The following is a 19,767-nucleotide window of genomic DNA, read 5'->3' on the forward strand; positions in this document are numbered from 1 at the left end:
TCAGTGGTAGAGCATTTGCCTGAAGTTAATGTGGACCCAGGTTCAAATCCCCACCCAGACTTTGCTTTGGATAGAATTGTCTACATATTAAGTGAATACTTTATCATTATTATTCCCAGTCATGCACACATACTTCAGCATCTAAGACAGAGGCAAAACCTAGTTTGAATAACAGATGAGGTGTACAGTATGAGTCAAAAGGTTTGTCCAGCGTCGACACACAGGCAAGGTGTGGTGGTTCTCTATGCGGTTGTGCGCTTACACGCGGCACCACCACAGTCTTATAACCGGCAGCTCTTGAACTTTTCCTCCTTAGATGCAACCTACCAGCGCTGCGCTGCAGGGAAAACCACAGACACCCAGTCATGTTGAAAGCCAGAAACACTTTGCCCGTCACACGCACACACACACACACACACACACAGAGAGCATCCGAGGCCAGAGACTGGTCTCTGGGAGGTCCTCTTGGAGAGCTAGTTGCTAGATGACATGGGCTAAACCATCCACTGGTTCGACAAATGTAACGACACAACAATGCAGGAAGTAAGTTGTTTATTCCAGAGCTATACATCAAACACATACACCTACTTCTAGGATGTTCTCTCTTTAGATGATAATTTGTTGAATCATCAGCAGCTGTAACCTTCTCTACAGGATAACCTACTTTATAACAGGAAGTTCCTTTTGATTAACTATAAGAGACTTTACAGGTCTAAAGAGGTGTGTACGTGTGTGAAGCATTAACTTAAACGCGTACTGGCCTTACAGCTCACACTCTTCTGAAGCCTGACACAAAATCTTCCAGATATGACAGATGAGTCAGCCATGAGGCACAAGACTCTGCTACCTCACAACCCTTCAAAGCGAGCCGCCCTTTTGAAGATAGGCTAATCTGTTCAGAAGCACTGAAACGGTGGAATAAATTCTAAGGCACATTTTAGAAAGACTAAAGTCTACATTACCCCCATGCAAAGAGCTGTTTCAATATGAAACACAAAAGAAGTATGAATTTGCTTATGTAAATGACACTTTCTTTAAAAGTCCATTGACTGGCGCAAAGCTGTTATTCACAGTTGGCTTAACCTTTAAAGACTTCAACATGCAAACTAGTGCTTGGTTGAACCAGGTTATCATATGCCCTGTCCATGTCTGGACATGCCTAGACAAACACAGTCCCCATTTATAAACACACAACTAGTGAAGCATGCACCAATACAAACACATCATGGGTAGCAAGTCAACTCCCTCAATCCCTTCCTCAATCCCCCACTCTCCCTCACTAACTCACTCACTCACTCACTTACTCTCTCTCTCTCTCTCTCTCTCTCTCTCTCTCTCTCTCTCTCTCTCTCTCTCTCTGTCTCTCAAAACACACAAATTGAGATTGACGAAACAGGAAACATCTTTGTCCAGAGCAGGAACTGGGGGCACAACCACAGATGACATTTACTTTCACATCACTAGCAACCCGCTACACAAAAAAAAAAACTTCTGCACACCTCCACACAGCTGACAGCTGGACAAAGAGACAGAAAGGGCCCTCACAGGCCCAGGAGGGACGTCTATTGCCTGATGCCCTTGTGGTGAAAGGGGGGCACCAACCAATAGAGATTCCCAGTATCGATCCCCATCCCTTCTACGGACAGGACTGGTATCAGGTTTACCCTGCTTTTCAGACAGTGTGAGACAAGGCCTTCACCTCACACGACACACAGGAACATACTGGAACAGAACATTTGTATGTTTTCAACATGTCTATCTGTGGACAAGTTGGCTTTGAGGACAATTCTGAGGTGCATGAGGTACATTTCTATGCTTAAATGATCTAGCTCAAAGTCCCTGTGGTCTAGACACAGTCGACCTAGGGATGATATTGATCTTCTGAATTCCGGTGTGACACGGACATCAGGCTGCAAATAAAGTCTTCTTGGATGCATGCTTTGAGCTCCATAGCAACAAGTATAAGATGACAACCTTATCTGTGTGTTACTTCCCCAAGTAGCTTAGCGTCGACTAGCAACTACAACGATCCGTTTTATTTGCAGCGAGGAAAATCTGCAAATGTTACGCGTGGTTTCGAATCAACAGAAAAAAAACCATTTAGAATCCATTTATAAAACTGGACTTCATTTGATATCATATGATATTACTTTCCTGCTCTAATCAACATGCAGTCAACTTATCTAGGACAGCATGACAATGTGTTTCTTTGTTGTTTAGTGACCATTCTATAAATCACATTTTCTCAAATGGATTCCATTAGCTATCTTTACTGGGTAATCCAATCCTTAGGCTCCAAATAATACTGGGACAGAGCAAGAGGTGCACTGAAAAGCCATTTAAACTTTAATCCAATGGGTATTCCAGAACAAATGATTCACAATAATGTAATTCCAGGGACCCTCTGCATGGCTGACCCTCCTTCAGCCATGCAGGATACAGTGGACAGTTGACAAAAAGTCCTTCCACCAGAATTTTCTGTTTATTATTGTACAATGGATGCATAGTCAAACAGTAAGGCCACCTACCGCAACTTTATTTTGAAAAAGTCATCAAAAATGTATCAACACCGTGGAAATCATCATCAATATTGACGGTATTCATGTGCACAGAGTATTAAGGAACAGTTTGGTTGTTCGCTTGCTGTTAGTGAGTGTCAGTGAGTCTGCATCTTTCCTACAGCAATGGGAATCTGGCAAAATTCAGATACCGGCAGAGTGCCAAGGAGTCGAATCAGCATTATCCTACAGCAGAGGCAGAGGGCGAGGGGGAATACAGAACAAGGCACAGTCAGGGACCAACACCTACCTTGCAGTCTTTGCATGACGTTGGCAATGTCCACGGATGGTCGTCCATACTGCTTGGGTGAAGCCATGACTTGTCACGGTGTGTCACAGTGGGACACGGATGCAGACTGTGGAAGACCTTTATCTACTTCTCTCTTTTCTGAGGGGGGCATCCCTCCCTCCTCCCACTCTACCTCTCTTTCTCTCCTCCACCTCTTTCTCTCTCCTCCCCTTCTCTGTGTCTTGTCTCCTTACTGCAGCAGAGGGTCCAATCAAAAGCTAGATTTCATTTAGGGTCCGACAGATGTATCACCCAATGGCAGGTCTCCTTTCATTCAAAGTCTGGAAAGAAAAGTATGTCAGTGGGTTGTAGTGGAACAATAAGTGACTGTCAACCTCTCTTACACCCTATCAATCAAACAGAACCATGTTCCTTTCAACATGTTAAACTTTACATGCCTTACTGTGTTACTACCAAGTGACTGCTGTGCATTCGCATAAATGCTGCAGGCGTTGATGGAGGGCAAATTTTACATTTTTGGGAATGTACACTTGGCTTACTGAATGTTTACGAAAATAAATGTGAATGTAAATGTGCAATAATAAGTGTTTTACCACTATTCACCAACCACCGGGATAGACTGTAGACATGATAATCTTGTGTACCTTATTGATGCAACAGTAAACAACACAAAAATCTACATGAAATAAGTCTCCCACAAAATGGAACAGGTACAAAATACTTTGTACGTTATCAAATTCCGAAATGAAGAACCACAGCAACTTAAATAGATACTTGCGCGTTCTTACCACTTTCAGTCCTCCACGGCACGCGAAAACTTCATGAGGAAGTGTGTGTTACTTTGTTGCCAATGGTAACAATCAAACAGTGTACCACCGCGGTCGCTGTGTTGGTTGGTAGAGAGGCGACAGGATGTATTTAAGTTTCGACACGAGTAACGTACTTCGCACCACGAATGGTTGAAGGCAGGATAGAGCCCATTGACTTTTCAGTCCACCAAACACTTAATACTAAGATGTTTCGTAACTGTATGCCCAGCATTTTTGTGCATACAGGCCTAATTTTTGGTTAATCAACAATAAAGCGTGGCTGACCGACAGAAATGAATGGATTGTTTGTGAGCCAAAATGTGTTGCAAATCTGCATCAAAATGTTAATAAACATTAAAATATTTTCCATCCTTTTTATTTTACTCAAGCGTCCGTCTGTGACTCGTGAGTCTTATTATGACCTGCTGCCATCTGCTGGTAGGATCTGAGAACGTCTAGTTTGACACAACTCACAACACACAATTTGCCCATCCTTTACTTCAAATGCATATAAAAAATATAAGTTGCAATTGGATACACCTAAAAATCTATTAAAAAGTTGCTGAAAAAAAAATAAAAAAAGTTAATGTCACTAAGAAATAAACAGGTAGCTGACATATATGATGGGTTTTAGACAATACAAACAATTAAAAAAATACAGCTGAAGTAACAGTGTACCTGTGAGAGACCAGTGAAGTGGGACCACGGCAACAATTGAAGGAAATCCCAGTTGAATGTGAATGTGATTAGGGAGTCTGTTCATCAACTAGTTCTTTGTGAGCTTGCTTATCAGAATTTCAGTGAAACTAAAAGTTACTTGGAAACAATCACATGTTTTGTATAGGGAGTATTTTATGTAGGTTTTTTGTTTTTGTATGACCTCAAAGTCCAAATAACATGAACAAACTGACATACTAAGCTAGCCTGGTTGTCACTGAAATACAAGTTGAGGGCTTTATTTTTAATAATGGAGCCAAAAGGCCATTGTTAAGAAGTATTGATCCCAAGGAAATGACGTGAGAGGAAACAGTCCTGTTTCCCACAGTTCTGTCCCAAGCAGATAAGCAAAGCACTGGCTAATTTTAAAGGCAGAGAGGCAGGAAGTATGACAGCAAAGTTTCCGTTATTTAAAAGAAGAAAAAAAAAGGACCAGCCTTGTCTTGGAAAGAGCTCAGTGTGGTCCTGGGCTCCCAGCGAATGTGATCTACATTACTCCTATCAGCTAATTTTTTTATAAAATGGCATACAACGAGAGCAATATCAATTTGGAAATATGGAAATTTATTAACGTAGGTAAGAAACAAACAATGTCTTTGCTACATCGTTTATGTTGGATGATAGTGACAGAGACAGTAGGAATAGTTAAGTATGTTACTTTAAAACCTTTCAAATTTATTTATTTTTGTCAAATTGACCAGTATCAGTTGTCCTGAGTCGTAGGCATTACTGTGTTTTTCCTTAACCATTGGAGAAATCTTGAACAACCCAAACAACTGCAACCCCCCCCCCCGCCCCCCCCCCCCACCCCCCTCTCTCTCTTCAGACTCAGTTCATGTTCCCTTATTTCCCTCTACAGGCGACCTGGTCCTGGCCTTCTGCTTGTCCATGCTGGTGGGACTGCTCATTGGAGCCCTGATCTACATCCTACTGACGTGGATGTCCAGACGCAGAGCCTCTGCCCGGATAACGCAGCGGCCCAAACAGCAACGCTCCGGTGCCACCCGATCACACAACAACAGGATGGGTCTCTACCGAAGCACCATGTTCGAACGGCGCAGCGACAACAATGTGGGGCCCGGGGTCCTCAGCCTCTACAGACAGCCCTCCGTCGAGCCTGTCGGCCCCTTGGGCAGCAAGCCCAGCTACCAGGCCTCCACCTTCCGCCCCGCGCCGAAGGGCAGCAGAGGTCTAGGGTCAGGAGACGACAACCAGGCCACCTTGCCGCATGATACGGTGGTCGCTAATTCAGAGGATTCAACCTTGACTGCTTCCCTGGTGCCAGGCAAGAGGAACTCCTTCTGGTTGGGTAACAAAGGCCTCAGAGGCTTCTTGCCCTCCCAGGCCCCTCCCCCAGCATATGACAGTGTCATATTAGCCTTTCAAGAGACTTGTACCTGATTCTGTCATCAAAGACAGAGGACATTACAGAATGGGACTGCAGTGGTCAACATGGGCTACACACCTACTGGTCACTAGAGGAAATTTTTTTAAGGGATTATTGAGGTCTCTGTATTGGAGATTGTATTTGGAGTACCTTCAGGTTCAATGATCCCCTCTTGTCAGTCTGCTATGAGTTGTGAGTATTTTTGATCTTGGTAGAAGTGGAATCATGTATGAAGATTGTTTTAAGCATAAAGAAAGCAAAAATAATTCAATAGATTTTTTTGCGTTGTGTTAAATTCTATACGGTATGGAATACATAATTTGTATTAATCTGGCATCCTGACTATTCGAGTACACAGTGTCTTCAGTTTGTCCACGACAGTTGTCCACAACTAATCACGATTCAATAGTATAAAAGAGAGAAATACATCTTGTACACTGGATGTTTTATTCCTCCCTTCAAATCTTGCAGATTTGCTACCTAAACAATGAATATTATGTGAGGTTTTATGTGTTGATTTGCATCAAATGAGTGCTTTTAGGTAAGATGGTGTTCTGTAGTGGTCATAAAATGACTTCCCTACATGTCAGCAATATAGTGTGCAAGGTGTGAATGCCTTTTCACTACGCAAAGAAAACAGAATACATTTCAGTACTGGCTACTGAAATTATGTTGGCCCATAGACACAATGATATCTCCACTGCTCAATAAATAAAGAACTTTATTGAAATTGAAGCCATGTGCTCTTATGTATTTGCTGTGCATCTAACTGATATCTATGAATTTGATCAATAGTAAATTACAATCTATTCCATTGGAGGCCTATCATTAGAACGAGGATTTTTTTATTTATATAATTATTCATACCTGGCAACACGATTTAAAGGCACACGACCGAGGCAAGTGCATGCGCCAGTGGAGAGCAGCTGGCAGCGCGGGCGCAAGAACGACTGACATTCCAACGACAGTGAGCTACAGTACATCTCTATCAGGTGAGGTCTTCAGTCCTCCTGTTCATACGTCGTTTTTTCTTTCTTTGTAAATATTTAGCTTTTGTTGAAACTGAACCATTGAACGCTCACATAATGCATGACTCCCGAACGACGGGGTGAGACTTGTGAATCGTTGTAATAGAGGAGGGCGGAGGGCGATTAAACTGAATGTAATTATTTGTATAAATGGGCTAGGACGCAAGACAACGTAATCGTAGCCTCGACTCGAATGTTTTAGTTATTGATTACCTAGTCGTGTTGCTGTGAACATTTTAAATTGAAGAGGTGTTTTAACAGATCGACACAGCTGATGATTCAGCGTTAACTGCATTCTGTTCTGCCTCAAATAAATCCTTGGTCTCTCCGAAGTGGTACAGCGTTTTCTTGACGTAACTGGCCAGTAAAATCACTGTACCCATGGAGACAGTAGGCTATACGCGAAAGTCGTAATCGTTCAATGCAGTGCTGTTGCATAGATACCATGAAGGCATTTATAATTTTAAGGTTGTGTCATTTACTGTAATTTTCTGCAGCATCTGCCTCAGTAAATTACCTTTGTGAGTTACTTGTTGAATTTCTCCTTTGCAGATGTATTGCGCTTGTTTTTCATGGAACCTCTGGAGATTTTTTGTCTATCACTTCTGTAGAATCTTACCATGAGGACATGCGATGGCCTTCAGACCAAATAACAAAGAAAGTTTCATGTCCCTACCGGCTGATAGACGATTTAAACCTGCAGCTTGAACACTGATGAAGATTTGTCTTTATAATGTCAGTTATTTGTCCTTAGAATTTTCCCAGTGCATCAGAAATTCTCTCATCCTTTATTGTTTCACCTGATTGGTAATATGGAAACCAGCATCACAAACAATATTTTTACCAAATATGTCCAGGACTTATGAGGTGGGTTTACAGCATATACACATATTACTGCTCTTCCTTTAGGACAGTTGTATGAGTACTGAGTCAGTTAAATCATGTATTTTTGCTGACACACAATTCTCATGACAGGTAATGCTTTAATACTAGTATCATGTAGCTGAAACAGCTACAGTCAGTTGTACACATCTACAGTACAACAACAATAACAGTCAGTTGCCTTTCTCTCCAGCCTGGTCACTCAGTCGGGATGTTGGCAGCCGTGGAACACGGTCCGATTCTCTGCAGCGACTCCAACATCCTCAGCCTCTCCTGGAAAGGCCGGGTCCCCAAGAGTGAGAAGGACAAGCCGGTGTGTCGGAGGCGGTACTATGAGGAGGGCTGGCTGGCCACGGGGAACGGGAGGGGAGTCGTGGGTGTGACGTTCACCTCCAGTCACTGCAGAAGGGACAGGAACACCCCCCAGAGAATCAACTTCAATTTACGGGGACACAACAGTGAGGTGGGGCACACACATAGAATCTAGCTGCTGTCTCTATGGTACAGACAAATACATTTCATAATGTTGTTCAGTGAATTCATTGTTGAAAACGTGTAATACATAACGAAATAAAGACTGATCTATTATATGGATGGGCCTGTACAGCCACCTAGGGTTGAGGAGGGGAAGAACATTTTCCTTTTTATCCTTGATAGGTTGTCTTGGTGCGCTGGAATGAGCCCTTTCAGAAGCTGGCCACATGTGACATGGAGGGAGGCATCTTTGTGTGGATTCAGTACGAGGGACGGTGGTCTGTGGAGCTGGTGAACGATCGCGGTGCCCAGGTCTGTATTAACAGCCTCGTACACAGATCAGACTAAAGACTGTCCAGGCAATGTGAACATGTTTATTGGCAAAGGGCGTTCTATGCTTGCACCTACAAAACAGTTTTAGATGATGCAGATATGATGTTTTCTTTTCTTCAGTGTCCTATCATCAGGATTATGTTTTATTGTATTATGCCGTCGCTATACGTATGTGCCTGGTTTAAATACAGACCTTCCTTGGTTCTAACCGCCAGAACTATGCAATTCTGCTGCTTGATTATCTGCAGTATGTCAAATAAACACATGTGCTCCACCTCCACCAGGTGAGTGACTTCACCTGGTCTCATGACGGCACTCAGGCCCTGATTGCCTACAGGGACGGTTTTGTCCTGGTGGGCTCCGTGAGCGGACAGAGACACTGGTCGTCTGAGATCAACCTGGAGAGCCAGATCACCTGTGGCATCTGGACACCAGACGACCAACAGGTACACACCTCACTTCTATTTACACAATTATACAAACTGTTCTGTTATATAAATATATAGGTATAATTATATGATATATACAGTTTCCCAAACATTCCAGGTACTTCTTATATCCAGTATTTGTGTGTCTAATCATTGGGTCAAAAGCAATTAAACAATTTGCTAAAGGTTTTTTGTTGCACAGTAAATAGTATAATAATAAAATTGTTATCATAATTTAATGATTTGTCAGAATATATATATACGTACAATATATATGTATACATGTATTATAATAATGTGTTCAGCTTTAATACGAAACAGAGCCTAACCAGAGGAGCTGCTTCCAGGTGTTGTTTGGGACAGCAGACGGTCAGGTGATAGTGATGGACTGTCACGGTCGCATGCTGGCCCACGTCCTGCTACATGAGTCAGACGGAATCATCAGCATGTCCTGGAACTGCCCCAGCTTCCTGGTCGAGGACAGCACAGAGAGTGACACGGACACGGACGACAATGCCCCGCCTCAAGGTGCTCCCTCCATGCAATACACCATGCACGGTACACACATGCCCCGCCTCAAGGTGCTCCCTCCATGCACTACACCATGCACGGTACACACATGCCCCGCCTCAAGGTGCTCCCTCCATGCACTACACCATGCACGGTACACACATGCCCCGCCTCAAGGTGCTCCCTCCATGCACTACACCATGCACGGTACACACATGCCCCGCCTCAAGGTGCTCCCTCCATGCACTACACCATGCACGGTACACACATGCCAGCAACAGGGTTCTTTGGTGGTTGTTGACTTAGAATGGAAGCCAACGTCTGTTATGTCTTTTACCTCCGAAGTGCGCAACGTGAAACCTCTGCTGACGGTCAGCTTCATATCTGGGGACATCAGTTTGATGAATCACTATGACGACCTTTCTCCTAACGTAATCTGCTCAGGGCTCAAAGGTAAGTAGCCCCAACCTAAGAGGTTAGGGTGTGGGAGGTGACCTCACACTAACAGATTAGTACGTAGGAGGTGACCTCACACAAGCAGGTTATGACGTAGGAGGTGACCTCACACTAACAGATTAGGACATAGGAGGTGACCTCACACTCACATATTAGGACATAGGAGGTGACCTCACACAAGCAGGTTAGGACATAGGAGGTGACCTCACACTAACAGATTAGGACATAGGAGGTGACCTTACACTAACATATTAGGACATAGGAGGTGGCCTCACACAAGCAGGTTATGATGTAGGAGGTGACCTCGCACTAACAGATTAGGACATAAGAGGTGACCTCACACAAGCATGTTAGGATGTAGGAGGTGACCTCACACAAGCAGGTTAGGACATAGGAGGTGACCTCACACTAACAGGTTAGGGTGTGGGAATTACCTCACTAAAAGGTTAGGATGTAGAGGGTGACCACACTAACAGGTTAGGACGCATGAGGTGACCTCACACTAGCAGGTTAGGATGTAGGAAGTGACCTCACACTAACAGGAAGTGACTGCTCCTCACTGAGCTTCTCTCTGCAGATGTGGAGGTGCAGTGGTGCTCCCAGGGGGACCTTCTGGCCGTGGCCGGGATGGAGCGACACGGGCTCCCTACGGAGTCCACCTGTGCATCCATAATGAGGAACGCCTTGGTCAAGTTCTACAATGTCCAGGGAGAACACATCTACACTCTGGAGACACCAGCCCAGGTGAGCTTGCCTCCTCACAAGTCTCACCACCCTGGCCATAACTACACAAGAAAGATATGGATAAATCTGACGATGGCATCAAAACAGGTAATGAAAACGTTACACTACAACATGAGATGACATAAACACATTTAAACCTTAAAAACATTTAAACCTTCTTAAGACTTTTCACCGTAAAGATACGTAATGTAAGGCGGATAATGGAGTTTTGCCAACCTCTCGTCTTCCAGAGACCCATCACCACCATCTGCTGGGGACACAGAGACTCCCGCCTGTTCCTGGCGTGTGGGCCGGCGCTCTACGTGGTCCGCGTGGAGCACAGGGTGGCCAGCCTCCAGCTGCTCTGCCAGCAGGGCATCGCCAGCGCCCTGCGGGAGGAGAGGGACGTGGGCAAACTAAACATGCCCTCCCTGCTCTGCTCCTACGTCACCACTGCCTTCATACCCACCATCAAGGTTAGACGGCCTGGGAGGTGTAAGCTGGGTTCGATTCTTGCGGTGGGATTTGATTGTTGTCTTGTAAGGCTATTCCATGACACAAACCAATGTAGTATCATTCGAAGTTAGAACTGTGGACTGTGAACTGTCCTTGAGTAACTGCTGAGTTTACGGTATGCCATTTTTAGACATTACTTTGGAAAAACGTAAGGTTTTACAAATGTAACGTATTAAATTAAAGAACATTTATTCATTGACCTGTCTGGCAGAGTAAAAATTCAGCTAAATGAATACATGTACATAGTTTGAATTGTGCCTCCAGGTGATCTCTAGCTTATGTGCTCTTTGTTGACTTTGCTCCAGCCTCCAATCCCTGACCCCAACAACATCCGGGACTTTGTCAGCTACCCCACGGCAGGGAACGAGAGGCTGCACTGCACCATGAAGAGGGCGGAGGACAACCCTGAGGCGGGGGGGCCCTGCTACACTCTCTTCTTGGAGCACCTGGGCGGGCTGGTGCCCATCCTGAAAGGACGCCGCATCAGCAAACTACGCCCAGAGTTTGTCATCATGGACCCCAAAACAGACGGCAAAGCAGGTGTGGCTTCACAGTGGCCTTGTGAAGAGTGCGTTGCGATCTAGAAATCGACTGTGACATAAGGGTATTTAGGGTTTCCAATAGAATAGTGGCAATAGTGCCAACCAAATAATTATGTGGCCTTGACTTTTAAAGTTCTTGTTAAGTTCTACTTATCAGACATTTTTGCTTCAAACAGTGAAGAGTGACAGGAAATGTAAAGAGAGGGGAGGACATGCAGGAAATGGCCTGGGCTGGATTCAAATCCAGGCCCCTGCAGTAAGGCCTCAGCCAATGTAATATGCACACCTAACCAATGAACCACCAAGTCACTCCATAAGGGGGCTTTCTGTCCAAGGGATAATCAATGTTGCGGTTGTTTGTTTCAGACGAGGTGTGTGTGAATGCCATGATCTCCTACATGACGGACAGCTGTAACTGCTCCGACTCCAGTGACATGGAGCTGAGTGACGAGTGGGTCGGCAAGAAGTCCCCAAAGCTCTCCCGAGGAAACAGGTCACCCAAACACTCCAGGTATCCCTGGGAACTATGGCTGGGTGATATATCAAATATTAGCGATAATATTGCAATAATTCTGATGACGATTTTGCTGGTCCTTACATTTATATTTCATTTAGCATACACTTTTATCCAAAGCGACTTCCACGAGAGAGCTTTACAAAAGTGCATAGGTCAATGATCATAAACAACGAGATAACCCCAAAAACATTGTGGGTAGCCAAAACATGAAGCATACATTGTGAAAGGCAAATAAGTGCCCGTGGGAAGAAACACAAGAGCATGTAATTAAACAAGTTACAATTAAACAACATGAACCTCAAAAGTGCAAGAGTGTACCTGTAGGAAAGCAAGCAACAACTAGAGAGGGTACCATTTCTGGGGAAATTGTAGGGTGTGCTTGCTTGCGTCGGTTGCAGATGGGTCCGTCCCCTTAAGTTTTTCCCTTCTAGTGATATTTTCAAGCATTTAGCTTACTCATATTGCATAATTCATTAAGAACCCCCTTTGAAACAAGCGATTGTAACAACGTTGTCATCGGCAGTATTTCAGATGAAATACTCCACCGCTCAAGACGAAACTTTTGACACCGACGTTGTCTATGTAGTACAAATATTGACGGATCCTTAGGGTGGCAAAAAGAAACAAAAAGAATAAATATATATGTGAGAGAACAATGGTTCTCTCACATATCACATTGGTACAACTAACCAACAGGAGCAAAAAGTCCCTCAATAAGAGTCATTGTTTTCCTGGAGGAAACTAACAATAGGTACAGCAAATCATTCCTAAGTACCGTTTTACTCCCGGAACAAGTGCGTCTTTAGCCTTTTCTTGAAGGTGGGGAGACAGTCAGTGTCTCTGATGGAGGTGGGGAGGTGATTCCACCATTGGGGGGCCAGAGAGGAGAAGAGCTTGGGTTGGGAGCAGGCGCTCTTGAGAGGTGGGACCACCAGATGGTTGTCAGAAGAAGAAGACCGAACAGTAACGTAATCAACCACGTCACCAAAGAGCGCTTGGGTTGAATTTGTTTTCAACAAACATGGCTGCCGCTGGAGAGCTGAGATGTGTAGATTCTGCCATCAAGTCTGTTTTAGAAGACATCGACAGCGCATTAATTTTGAAAGAGGAACAGAGAAACGCGATCAAGGCATTTGTTGATGGAAAATATTTTTTTGCCGTCCTTCCTACGGGATTCGGTAAAAGTTAACATACTACGTTGCTCTGATTGGTTGTAGGTCTATCCAATTGAGCGAAGAGGCAATTTTTTCCGGGTTCGGTTGAAACACGCCCCATACTCACAGCTCAACGGAGCGGTATCAGACTCATATTCTGACTAGAATTATGAGTATGACAACGTCAGGCTAGGTAACATAGGAGCGTCCGGGTAGATTGAAGACCAGGCGGGCTGCTGCGTTCTGAACCCTCTGGAGAGGGCGGGTTGCGCATGCTGGGAGACCAGCGAGCAGCGAGTTGCAGCAGTCCAACTTGGAGAGGTCCTTGTGTTGCTTGTGTTTTAAGATCACCATCTGGCTCCTCTGTGTTCACACACACAGACACACACAGACACCATTTGTGATTGCACACGCACAGGCACTCTCTTTTGCTCTCTTTTTGTCCTGTCACAATGCCGCTGCATGAAGTGTGAGTGTCCATTTTGTCAAGTTGGAAGTACCATGTTATGGCAACTGCTTAAATTTGCACTACACATTTTGTACTTTGTCACAATAGCTGTTCTATCTAAATTATTGTTGTTGTTTTCTAATAGGGGCAAAAGAAAATCATGTTTTTTTATTATTTAAATACAAATGCAAACATATCAAGATAAATATTGAATATCGTAAACATTTTGACAATATCGAGATATATATTTTTTTATATATATCGCCCAGCCCTACTGGGAACCCACGTCCCCCACTCACAAGGGGCCAACTTACAAATACACCTAACATCATTTCATGTGCTTTATCAATAGATAAAGCACATGAAATATAATCATCACACAAAGTCAGAGGGTAATTCACGACTGCACTGTAGAGAAAATCCACATTACAACATGACTTGCATGTAACATCTATGATCTACTGTGACGAAAATGATGGTTCTGCAGGATGAACATGGAATCTAGGAAATCTCCGAATCTGTCACGCGTTACTCAGGAAGGGCCACGATCACCACGGTTACCCACCAGGAAGGCTGCGGTTCGTTCCCCTAGTCTGACACGGAGAGAATTCTCCATGGATGGAATCACTGAGGTGGGTAGATGTATGACCACCTCTGCATCTTATCTTTCTTCTCTTCACCCTTATTTTTCTTCAATATATTTTGACTTTTCTGACTTTACTGTTCTGTTTCACAGCATAATTACCTTGCTCAGGTTACATCCAATATTTGGGGGACAAAGTTCAAAATTGTTGGACTTGCTTCTTTCCTGCCTGCCAATCTTGGTGCAGGTAGCATTTCTGCAATTTTAAAGTTGACAATAATATGGACGTGTTTTACATGTTATATTTTCCTGGAGTGACCTTGTAAGAAAAAATCAAGAGATGATTCTTTCTATTCCAGTTATCTACAAGACCAGTTTGCTGCATTTGCAGCCGAGACAGATGACCATTTATCTACCAGAGGTTCGGAAGATATCTCTGGACTTCATGAGCCTGCCTGTCTTCAACCCCAACGTCTTCAGCGAAGATGAGGATGACTTGCCCGGTAGGAATGAACATGCAAAGAGTTAAAATGTTTGTCCAGATGATTGTTTCCCCAGTTTGTATTAAAAGAATGTGCTGTGTGTTTACATCAAACACTTTTCTACACTTGTTTCTCAGTTATGGGGCCCTCGGGTGTGTCAGGTGACAACCCTCCCTGCACAGTCAACATCCCCATTGCCCCCATTCACAGCCCTGCCCAGGCCATGTCCCCCACTCAGAGTATTGGACTGGTCCAGTCCCTGCTGGCCAATCAGAATATTCAGCTGGATGTCCTGACCAATCCCACGGCCACGGCAGCAGCAGCAGCGGCGGCGGCAGCCTCAGTCCCAATATCTGAGCACAGCCAGGAGGCGGTTGGCGCCCAGTACCCTGTGGCAGCGCGCTACTCCAATCCAGGCCAGGTGATCTTTAATAGGGTGGACATGGGCCCTCTACTCCCTGGGACCCTGCCTCCCCCTCCTCCTCCTCACCACCTCCCTCCACAGCCTCACCAACCACGCTCTCAGTCACAGCAGGCTCACCAACAGACGTCCAAACCTCCACAGCAAATACAAATTCAGATACAGATGCAACAACAGCAGCAGAAAATTCAGCAGCAGCATCATCAGCTGCAGCAGCACCATCAACAGATGCAACAACAGCACCAACAACAAATTCAACAACAACATCAACAGCAAATTCAGCAACAACAGCAACAACAACAGCAACAGCAAATTCAACAACACCAACAGCAAATTCAACAACAGCAACAACAGCATCATCACCCACAGCAACAACAGGCACACCAACAGCTGCAGCAGGTGCAGCACCAGCTCCAGCAGCAGCATCAGCTCCAGCAGCTACAGCTGCAGCAGGAGCACCACCAGATCCAGCAGCAGCACCAGCTGCAGCAGCAACACCAGCAACTGCAACTGCAGCAGGAGCAGCAGCAGCTACAGCTGCAGCAGGAGCACCACCAGATTCAGCAGCAGCAGCAGCAGCTGCAGCAGCAACACCAGCAGCTGCAGATGCAGCAGGAGCACCATCAAATGCAGCTGCAGCAGGAGCAGATGCAGCTGCAGCAGCAGCAGATCCGCCAGCAGATCCAGGAGATGCGAGAGCAGCAGCACCAGCTGCAGCAGCAGCACCAGCAGATCCAGGAGCAGCACCAGCAGATGCAGAGGCAGCACCAGCAGATGCAACAGCAGCTGAAGATGCAGATAGCACTGCCCCCTCCACCGCCCACCGGCTACCCCACTATCACTCTGCAGCAGCTGCAGCTCCTCCCCCCGCCCCAGGTGCCCCGCCCTGGCAATGAGCCAGGCGGGGAGAGAGGAGGGGAGCACGGGCACACACTGAAGCCCAGCCTGCCGCGGTCTCTGCCTCCATCCTTCATGGAGGCAGACTCCTCTCTGGAGCTCCAGATGAGGAAGGTGAACCCGCCTCCGCCTTACCCGGGAACGGCAGTGTCCGTGGCCTCTGCCTCTGCAGCCCCTGCGGGCCTCATCACCAACTGCGACAGCCCCAGTGTGCTGGTGGCAGACCCCTGCCTGAAGAAGGAGGAGTTCTCCCTGCATCAGGTCGGCCTCCAGTACCCGACCCCATTGGGCTATGAGCGGATCACCACCTTCGACAGCAGCGGGAACGTGGAGGAGGTGTGTAGGCCGCGCCGACGACTCATCCGCAACCAGAGCTCATCCTACGCCGTCCAGGCCATGGGCGGCTCTGCCACCCTCAAAGTCACCTCGTCCGAGAGCAAGAAGGTGCAGCTGCCCTACAGCTCAGCCACCCTAAGCCGCCTCTCCGTCCCCAGGTACTCCATACCCAGCGGAGACCCGCCCCCTTACCCAGATCCAGCCAATCAGGTCACCACCAATGTCCCGCTGGCTCCTTCCCAGAGGATAGATGGCAGCCTGATTCATGCCACGCTCCGACGCGACCGGAGAGATGTGGCTCTGAAGGTGCCTCAGATGGTTGACACATCACGGACCCTGCCGACCAAGTCGAAGATGAACAGCGCCCTGGCCCTCTCCTACCAGCAGAGGGTGCCCACTGCGTTGTATACATGCACTCAGTGTAGCAGTAACAGCAGCAGCACCAGCGTTAGCGTCAGTGGAGGAACCAGCAGCAGTGGAATAGCCGGGGGAACCGTCGTACGGCAAGATTTCCCTCCTGGAAAGGGTGCCCATCACAGCACCATAATCGTGCACTCTAAAAGTACCTCTCCTCTAGCCTCTCAGTCCTCATACAGTCTCCTGAGTCCAGGTGACAACGGCCGAGACAGGACGGTCTACGTGAACTCTGCCTTCACTGAAGACGAGACTCTCAATCAGCAGTGCCATTTGGAGAAATCCATGCGTCATTTGACCCTGGGGGAAGTTAGTTTGACGGTGAAACGTCCACCTCCATACCAATGGGACCCCTCTACCACAGAGGAGTTCTGGCTGTCCCAGGGTCAGGCTATCCTGCCCCCTCCTCCAGGAGCACACAAACCTCCACCGCTCATCTTCAGCCAGGCTCAACACCTGGACATGACGAGGCTGCCTTTCGTCATCACCACCAAACCTCCCAGCAGTCCCAGTGCCGTGACCTTCCCATCAGGATACCAGATCTCCCTGTCACCTTTCCCACCAGGTGTGACTCACAGTGGACCCCCACTGCAGTCCATGCAAAGCACCTCACCACAGTGCGCTACCAATGAGGTCATCAACCCGGTCCCCTTCGCTCAGACGGAACCTAGCCTGGTCCTACCACCGGGATACCCACCCAACCTGGCCAACCTGGCCTGCTGCCCCCTCCCTCCAATGTACCCAGGAGCAAGCTCCTGTACTGGGCTTCAACTCCACCCAGTCACCTTGCACCCCTGGAACCCTTACCCGTGTCCACCCCCCATGCACGACCAGCCCCCACCTCTCCCTACCAAGACACACCAGCTGCTAGAGAAGCCAGTCCTTTCCCCTCCTCCGACCGCCCCACCCCCTCCGCCTCCCCCTCTCCCCCCTCCTCCTCCACCCACGGAGATTCCGAACCCTAAAAGTGCCACGGAGGAGCTGGCAGGGTCCGCCAACAGCTTTCCAGAGCCGTCCTCCCTAAACGAAAGCCCGGTCCCGCAGGGCTCGGACAAGTTCAGCAAGAAGAGTCGCAAGCGTCTGGACAGCAGGGCAGAGGAGGCCAGCATGACCACCGTCTCTGAGGGGAGATCCAAAAAGGAGGGCCGGGCCCTCTCCGACTTTAACTCCCTCATCTCCAGCCCGCGACTGGGCGGCAGGGAGAAGAAGAAGCCTAAGGGCCAGAAGGAGCAGCTCAACAAAACCAAGAAGCTGAACAGGACCGCCAACGAGTTTCAGGACAGTTCGGAGAGTGAGCCTGAGCTGTTCATCAGTGGAGACGAGCTGATGAACCAGAGCCAGAGCAGTAAGAAGGGCTGGAAGAGCAAGAGGAGCCTCCGCATGGCCAGCGAGCTGGAGGAGATCAAGTGTCGCAAGGCTAACGAGAGAGAGGACAGGGGGCTAGGCAGCCAGGGCTTTGTCTACGTCATGGCCAACAAGCAGCCGTTGTGGAACGAGGCCACCCAGGTCTACCAGCTTGACTTTGGAGGACGAGTGACACAGGAGTCAGCGAAGAACTTTCAGATTGAGCTGGATGGCAGACAGGTATGAAATAAGTAATTTATTTAATGAAACTTGGATGATGATGTAATTGATGGTGTAACTGAGACCTAGTTGTGACCATTGTCATTGCGTTTTATAATTATTCTTTGTTGCCTTTTACAAATGATATTGTTACCTCTATGAGAATGCAATTTCCCCTCAGGGACCAATAAAGTGATACTCTACATCTCTCCTTCTCCCTCTCTCTGTGTCTCTCTTTCACAGGTGATGCAGTTTGGCAGAATCGACGGTAATGCTTATATCTTGGATTTCCAGTATCCTTTTTCAGCAGTGCAGGCGTTTGCCGTTGCCTTGGCAAACGTTACTCAAAGGCTGAAGTAAAACCGTGCCGTAAACTGGTGACAAACTGGTTATTTTATTAAATGTCATCGGTCCTTTAAATTCAGTTAAGCGTTAAACAAAGACAGGAGGTGTCATGGAGTTTGTATCATTTGCCTCCTCAAGGGAGGCCATACATCAGGTTTAGTTTTAAGTACATTGCAAATGGATTCATTGCTAACTGAAAAGAAAGATTTGACTGCCAGTTTGGGCTTTGAATGTGTGCAATGGAGTTAATCACCTCGTCCGAAGGTGAAAAGCCATCATAGTGCTAACATTATCTTGAGATCATTGTTCAATAGCCAGGGGAGGAATCGTGAAGTTGGAGAAACCACATATGAATTTTTGAATTTGACAACATATTTTACAGAACCCCTAAAAGACTTAAAGTTATTAGGTTTTCATGGAAGAATATGTTGATTACATTTATGAAACGCATGTTTAAAGAATTGGTTCATAGATTTGTCCTCCTATGGCCAGATCATTTCATTATTCAAATAATGTCATAAATAGAAAAAATATATAAAATGCAGACCTCAGTTGTTAATTTTAGGCTTACAGTGTTAACTGTGTTTTGTTAATGATACTGTATTTACCATGATGCTACTTGAAGTTGCATTTGAATGTAAAATGTGTTGCCTCTTTGCAGTTTTTTATGCTGCTTTTCAATATTTAAATCAAAGCCTGCATTTTTGTTGAACACAGTGTGCATTATCTGCAACATATTGCTCATATTCACTGGTAATACCTGACATTACTTTCTTGTAATGTGTGTGGTTGCACTGATTACATGATTGATACAGTTGTAGATGGTTCAGGACTACTCTTGCACAATCAAACCCCTGCCTGAAAATAACACTCTCCTCCACTTTGGACCATGAGAATAGCCTCTTGACCCCAAGGTAGAAGTTTGGGTTACCCTGTTCTTTTGTATAGTATTATTCTGTAATCTATTCTGTGCACTCATTTCAAGCAACACAAT

At 46.2% G+C, this 19,767-nt stretch overlaps 2 protein-coding genes across 2 annotated transcripts; both read left to right on the forward strand.

Annotated features, from left to right (window-relative positions):
• Positions 1-4,791: 4,791 nt before the first annotated feature.
• myct1b (myc target 1b) lies at positions 4,792-6,437 on the forward strand. Its single transcript, XM_067243668.1, has 2 exons — positions 4,792-4,910; positions 5,194-6,437. The coding sequence occupies exons 1-2, from the start codon at positions 4,856-4,858 to the stop codon at positions 5,733-5,735; spliced, it is 597 nt and encodes a 198-aa protein (XP_067099769.1). The 5' UTR covers positions 4,792-4,855; the 3' UTR covers positions 5,736-6,437.
• A 1,405-nt stretch (positions 6,438-7,842) lies between these two features.
• On the forward strand, positions 7,843-18,797 carry tulp4b (TUB like protein 4b). The gene is made up of 15 exons (XM_067243716.1): positions 7,843-8,094; positions 8,289-8,417; positions 8,723-8,884; positions 9,214-9,424; positions 9,722-9,829; positions 10,410-10,576; positions 10,807-11,031; positions 11,377-11,611; positions 11,980-12,124; positions 14,220-14,364; positions 14,469-14,562; positions 14,675-14,818; positions 14,935-15,259; positions 15,680-18,449; positions 18,672-18,797. Exons 1-15 carry the CDS (start codon positions 7,843-7,845, stop codon positions 18,786-18,788), a joined length of 5,229 nt encoding a protein of 1,742 aa, XP_067099817.1. The 3' UTR covers positions 18,789-18,797.
• The last annotated feature ends 970 nt before the right edge of the window (positions 18,798-19,767 follow it).

Source organism: Osmerus mordax, chromosome 9, assembly GCF_038355195.1.
Source record: "Osmerus mordax isolate fOsmMor3 chromosome 9, fOsmMor3.pri, whole genome shotgun sequence".
Lineage (NCBI taxonomy): Eukaryota > Metazoa > Chordata > Actinopteri > Osmeriformes > Osmeridae > Osmerus > Osmerus mordax.

What these genes read in the sequence shown, in the direction of transcription:
- myct1b (XM_067243668.1), top strand. Translation starts at nt 4,856, where the DNA reads ATGGCATACAACGAGAGCAATATCAATTTGGAAATATGGAAATTTATT. An exon ending in ATGGAAATTTATTAACGTAG is followed by an intron (nt 4,911 to 5,193) that starts GTAAGAAACAAA and finishes TTCCCTCTACAG; the next exon opens with GCGACCTGGTCCTGGCCTTC.
- tulp4b (XM_067243716.1), top strand. Translation starts at nt 7,843, where the DNA reads ATGTTGGCAGCCGTGGAACACGGTCCGATTCTCTGCAGCGACTCCAAC. An exon ending in CTCTGGAGACACCAGCCCAG is followed by an intron (nt 10,577 to 10,806) that starts GTGAGCTTGCCT and finishes CTCGTCTTCCAG; the next exon opens with AGACCCATCACCACCATCTG. An exon ending in GCCTGCCAATCTTGGTGCAG is followed by an intron (nt 14,563 to 14,674) that starts GTAGCATTTCTG and finishes TTTCTATTCCAG; the next exon opens with TTATCTACAAGACCAGTTTG.